Source organism: Cajanus cajan, chromosome 5 (assembly GCF_000230855.2).
Source record: "Cajanus cajan strain Asha chromosome 5, NIPB_CcT2T_4, whole genome shotgun sequence".
Classification (NCBI taxonomy): domain Eukaryota; kingdom Viridiplantae; phylum Streptophyta; class Magnoliopsida; order Fabales; family Fabaceae; genus Cajanus; species Cajanus cajan.
This window is the reverse complement of record NC_138521.1, coordinates 64,020,121-64,025,930: the sequence shown is the minus strand read 5'-3', so window position 1 is coordinate 64,025,930 and position 5,810 is coordinate 64,020,121. Positions and strand designations below refer to the sequence as shown.

The 5,810-nt window shown below is 35.6% G+C and overlaps 1 protein-coding gene across 1 annotated transcript; it reads right to left on the bottom strand.

The window, feature by feature from the left end:
* Nucleotides 1-1,215: 1,215 nt before the first annotated feature.
* On the bottom strand, nt 1,216-5,054 carry LOC109787956 (glycerophosphodiester phosphodiesterase GDPDL7). Its single transcript, XM_020346572.3, has 10 exons — nt 4,922-5,054; nt 4,591-4,702; nt 4,201-4,482; nt 3,776-3,888; nt 3,156-3,651; nt 3,027-3,062; nt 2,644-2,925; nt 2,423-2,556; nt 1,862-2,348; nt 1,216-1,789 (listed from the first exon to the last, which is right to left on the bottom strand). The coding sequence occupies exons 1-10, from the start codon at nt 4,955-4,957 to the stop codon at nt 1,461-1,463; spliced, it is 2,307 nt and encodes a 768-aa protein (XP_020202161.1). The 5' UTR covers nt 4,958-5,054; the 3' UTR covers nt 1,216-1,460.
* Between the last annotated feature and the right edge of the window lie 756 nt (nt 5,055-5,810).

Below are 5,810 nucleotides of genomic sequence, written 5' to 3'. Positions count from 1 at the left end.
TGATTCAGTCAGTACTCTGTTGTCTCTCTCATTCCATACATCGTCTGACGAACGTAGTGTTAATCGGTTCTGAATGATTTCATTTTCCATTTTTTCAACGTGGGAAACCCTAGTTTCTGCTATAATAGGATCTATGAGAATTTGTGGAGTGTTTGAAGGTTATAGATTCATTAGTTATGAGATACACTTGTGTGAAAGAGAGGTTATTTAATTATAGTTATGTGGTTGGAAAATAAGTTGTGCTGCATGCTTTATTTTGTTTGTGTTTATTTTGCAGGCATATGTTTTAGTTGATTTTCTTCTTGGTGTTTATCCGGATGCTTCAATTCCAACCTTGGCTAGATCTGCTACTGCTTCAATTCACACTTTGAGTCATTTTAAAAGTTTTCTTTGGTTTATTTAGAAATCAGAGACAATAATCCTTGTACAATGCAGTGACTTCTTAGTGCTTTAATATAGTCTAATACAGGGGAGTATTGGTAGATGTATAATTCATTATTATTGAAATTATATTGAGTTATAGTTGAATATGGAGAGGTTCCAGCAAATTCATTCAAGTATATATAAATTGCATAATTCTTTATTTGTTTACATGCGTGTCTCCCAAATTTCACTAGAACCTCTTAAATTGAGAGGGTAAAAATGTAACGGGAGTTTGCCTTTTAATTCTTCAAAATTCTCCTTAAATATTCTGCCAGACTTTTTTATAAAAATCATCCAACCTAACAGTGGGCAGTCTTTTCTTAGGATTAATCGACTATTCTAAAATGTTACTCTTCATTTCAACAATGTTACTCGTCAACGATAGTATTATGGAGTTTATCTATATGATTCTGTATAATATTAAACTTGTTTTTTTAACGCAAGTAATGCAAGACTTCTGACGGACTCTGTTAACTGTGCAATGGAAAGCAAGTGTTGCCAGCACTGTTGTCTTCCCATTCCATTTGGATTCATGTTTAGTTTTCATGAGTGATGTGTATTATATTTATACATATTTGATTAAAGTGTAAGTAAAATTAATTGTATTATTCTTTTAAATTAACATTAAATTCTATATATCATTTTCCATAAACACGTGATGGTGGATATCTTGGGATAGACTTGTATGAATGACTTGCAATTTGCAGATACCAATTGTCGCCGAATTCGAATTTAAACAAATGTTTTACAAATTTTGCTCTGTTTCAGTGTTCATTTTGACTGAGGGCGGAGTCATCTAATTTATTTTTTTGGATTTAGCATGAATTAGTCGTTTAACATAAATGACCTAGGCATCGATGTACAAGCTCACGTTATGGATTATCCCAATAATTTGCGGAGATCCATTGTCACGGTATGCTATAATACAAGTTCAAATTGAGACATAACATGAGGAGTTAGGTTAGAGGAAGTTCGGCAATCACTAGACACGACATTAACGACCATTGAAAAACATAGCATATGGTATGCAAATTACGTTAATGATCAGTGAAAAGCACAGCAAACACCAATATTGCCGCTAGGGAAAGACCACAGTTAGCAACATCTGCCCTGGCACCTGAAGGGGGAGGAGAGGCGTGAGCAGGTTTAGATTCAGATCCAGCTCCATCACCATCAGTAGCACCAGTATCAGCAGGCTTAGTTTTAGTCACAGCAGGAAGAGGTGGGTCAACAACTTCTGCAACCTCAAGAGGAGGAAGTGGTGCTTCTACTGGTGGTTGTGATCCACTTGGAACAGTACTCAATAAATCACCAGGAATAATTGGTAGAATTCGAGGTTTACTTGAAGGATTACTACATGGATTTCCTGCAAATTATAAAAAAGGTTTCAACTTTTGTTCATGAAAAATAATTAGTGACTGAAATTCGAATGACTCACTCATGTATCTATTTGCAGTGGCTGGATAATCGGTCACGATTCCATCAACCTTAGCGGTTTGGATGAAAGTAGCAATCTCGATATTGGGATCTGACCAATAGTCTAATGCCAGGGTTGTGTATTCATTTCTTATAGTATGAACGTATACCGAGATGTTTGCTTCATTCAAGACTTTCACATTATTTGTTAGTCCTACTAACAATGAACCATATGGTTTGATAACAGTGGTTTTTGGAAGATTCACTGCATCCGCATACTTTTTTATTTCTTCTGCCGTTTGCTTTGGTATATCGCCCATAGTTTCATCATTGAATCTCATCACCCTTTTGTAAGATGGAATGTCTTTAAACTTGGATAGGACCGAGCTGTCATCTGATTGTATCAGGACTTGTTGTGTGGATTGCTTGTCAAAGGTGGCATTGCTCAAACCTGTGCTGACTGCGCTTACAATGTCAAGACCCTTTTTGGATGCAAGGTAGTTGGCATTCTGTGAGGACAATTCAGTTAGCAATTTTATTATTATTATTTTTTCCAAATAGAAGCATTAGGGATGTTGCTCACCTGTATGTCGATCAAAATGCCAGTAGCTGCCTTAGTCTTGGCTATTTCCAAAAATTCAGCGAGGGTGACAAATTTACCACTGCTCTTGTTTGCCGGGTTTCTTATCAAACCGTCTGCTTTACCAACCATTTGAGCTGAAACAAGAAATTTATACTTTAAGTTCATTGTTGAAATCTTAAAGGTTGAACCTGAAGTTGAAGTTCTATAGTAGAAGTATTTACGTTTTAATGACTGAATCTCACTCCATGTAAGGTCAAAGGAGAAAACTCCACTTTTTGGTTGAATTTCTGGGACACTGGAAGACCGAGACATGAATTTAATCATTGCGGTGGTTGCTACGGTTAGGTCTGTGGAATCTGAACAGAAGACAATTCCATCTTTTGTCATTTGAACTGGGCAATCTATAATGTCAGCGCCGTCATCTATTGCTTGCTGATATGCAAGATCCGTGTTGCCTGGATAAACTCCACTGGCTCCATTGTTGCTTATGATCAAAGTTGGTCCTACAAAAACAAATGTATGAGGTTGTAGATTTGTCATCAATCTGTTTTCCATGTCTTATCTATGGTTATTGACTGAGAACATTTTAAGATTAGTAACGTACCTTTTTGGGGCAAGGGATTGTTGTGTGCAAAGCAAACTGTAAAACAAAAATATTGTGAGACAAGTTGAAGAGCTGATTTGCTTAGTCGGAAAAAGATTGTGAATATTAGTTAAAGACTTGTCATCTCACCGATGGCATTAAATGCTGTTGCAGGGAAATCAGTGACAACACCATCAACAGATTCTCCATTGTCTATATAGTGAAGGTACTCAGTGGTAGGATCATAGTTATAACTATAACTAGAAAATATATCATTAGCAAAACCAGAAGCATAAACTTCTAGTCCTAATTTATGGGCATCAGCCACAAGTGTTGTAGCGGGTCCTAGATATTTGTCTGGTTTAAGTGGCCATATGTAGTCTTTTGCGACCATTATGCCTGATGAAAATGGCTTGATTGAGGCAAGATCTTTCAGAACATCAGAATAGGGTTGCTTGGTTGAAGGTTCAACATCATCAGCATTAAGAAGTTTAAAGATGACCTTAGTTGCCTTGTTTGCTTTCCCATTGATACTCTTCAAGAAACCAATATCTGAAGATGAAACAAACTCTATTTGATAAGATTTCAATAGGTCTAATACAATCTCTACCACTTGTACTCCGTTTTGGGTGTAGAATTCTGCATTCTGTAACAAAAGGCGCAATTAATAAATGATAAATCAGTAAAGAAAGAAATTAAGGAGTGCGCCACGGTGCTTATGAATTTCCAATTTTCAAAGGAGGTCCTGCATTCAGAGAGAGAGAGAGAACCTGAACATTCAACCAAAACCTTGGTGGAGATTTTCCACTTAGTTGAGCATCAACATTTAGAACTGGGTACAAACCATCGTAAAAATCCGGTCGAGAAAATATGGCTTGAGTCACTGCAGAATACATAGCAAAGAGCAAACCTTCAATTTCAACGCTCATACTTCTTCTGTTTATGTATGGTTACTTGTAAGCCTAACTAGTTCTGAATGTTTATCTGCTATAATCTGTTACCTGGTAAGTATGAATTAGTCTGTTCATATGCATTAACAATCCTAACAGAATTGCCACTCAGAAACCAGAATGTCTCCTATTTCGGACTATAATTTATTTTCGTTTTACTACTAGGTTATTCACTACAATGTTCTTATGCTAAGGTTTCCTAAGAACAAAAGCATTGAAGAAAACTGTAGTATGTTGATACTCACTTGATACATTCTGGTCAATCTGAACACTTGTGAAATCCACAGAAAAGTGTCCATGCACGTCCTTCCCATTCATTTTGTAGGATTTTTCCTTAGGATCGAGCGTTTCTATAGTAGTTGAATTGTCAAGCGTATTGCCCGTGACACAAAATGCACCACCATCTTTTGTCAACTGAAGATTGCACAGAATAATGCTTAAATCTTGTGCTAGCGCAATTGCATCTGGAGTGCCTTCTGGGAAGAGTCCCGAAAAGCCACCACGGGTTATTACAAGAGGCTCATTTCCTGCAAGAATAAGAATCACACAACATTGAAACATTAACAGAACAATGAGAAAGCTTCACAAGGAAGCAAGTTAGAGAAACAAAGTCCTATCATCCTATGGATACCAACCACTCAATGTTGACCATCTTTGGGCAGGGACTTTAGCTGCATGTTTTTGGGCAACTATTGTATGAAGCAACAAGGAAACCAGAAACAAGCTTCTGAACATTTTATTCGGTTCCTGTCAACGTGTCAATGTCAATCAAAATATCAACATCTTGTAGGTATAGAACCTTTTAACGTTCATTTTGCATTAAAATGAATTCCTATCTGCCGCTTTTCTGTTCTGATATAATAATGGTTTTCAAAGACTTTTTCTTACGTCAATCAGAAACAAACAAGTTATTGATGCCAAAACTAGAAAGAAAACAAGTTATTGAACGTGTCATCACATGCATACCCAAAAAGTGATCCTCATATCGTGTGAAAGAGGCATTCCCTATGAGTTTTGCTGAGGAAAACCCCTTTAGGGAATGTAAGGGAAATTGGTGAGGGAGATTGACTCACAAATAAGATTTTTTCTATCTATTTCCACAAATTTTCACGCATAAATAGCTGGTCAGGATTTCGTTTCATAGGACAACCAACAACATCGTCGTTTTTGGAATCTAACAATTATTTGCTGTTTTTGGTTACGTAAAACAAACTTTCTATATGTTGATTGCTTATGTGTTTTTCTTATCACGGGATACAGATAAGATTTATGGCATGGATTTCACTATTGGCCACCCCATTCATTCGTTTCCAGAACTCCACGCCTTCCGTTTAATACACCTCTTTATTACACGTACTTGCTTTTTTTCTTTTTGCTGTTACACGTAGTTCATTTAACTCGTATGTTTTCATATTTTAAAGAAAACATCGTTTTTTTTAATAAGAAAACATCGTATTGCTGCTTCTAATTATTAGAATAAATTTTCAATTTGATCTTCTAAATATTAAGGTCTTATTAAATTAGTTCCATAATTTTTTTTCTTCATAAAATTAATCCATCAAAAATTAAAGTGTCACATATTTGTCATTTATTTAATTTTCACCAAGTGAGTTTCAGCTTGGTGTTGTCAAACGCATGCACTCATGAGTGTAAATGACAATCTTTCATCTTCAAATTCAATTACGCCTTTGGAATTGCTTTTTTAATTGCAATAATGCATGAATCATATTTATGGATAAATAAATAAATATGTTTTATTAGGTGTGATTTTCATTAACAATATGAGAATACGAAATCAATTTCATTAAAATTACTAGGTTAAGAGACTTGTTTAAATAACCTTCTATTTCAAGAA

Bases quoted from the DNA above. Each gene is read 5' to 3' on its own strand.
- LOC109787956 (XM_020346572.3), bottom strand. From the start codon at position 4,957: ATGCCTCTTTCACACGATATGAGGATCACTTTTTGG. The intron at 4,703-4,921 runs GTATGCATGTGA...ACACGTTGACAG, and splicing joins ATATGAGGATCACTTTTTGG to GAACCGAATAAAATGTTCAG. The intron at 4,483-4,590 runs GTTGGTATCCAT...TTATTCTTGCAG, and splicing joins AAGATGGTCAACATTGAGTG to GAAATGAGCCTCTTGTAATA.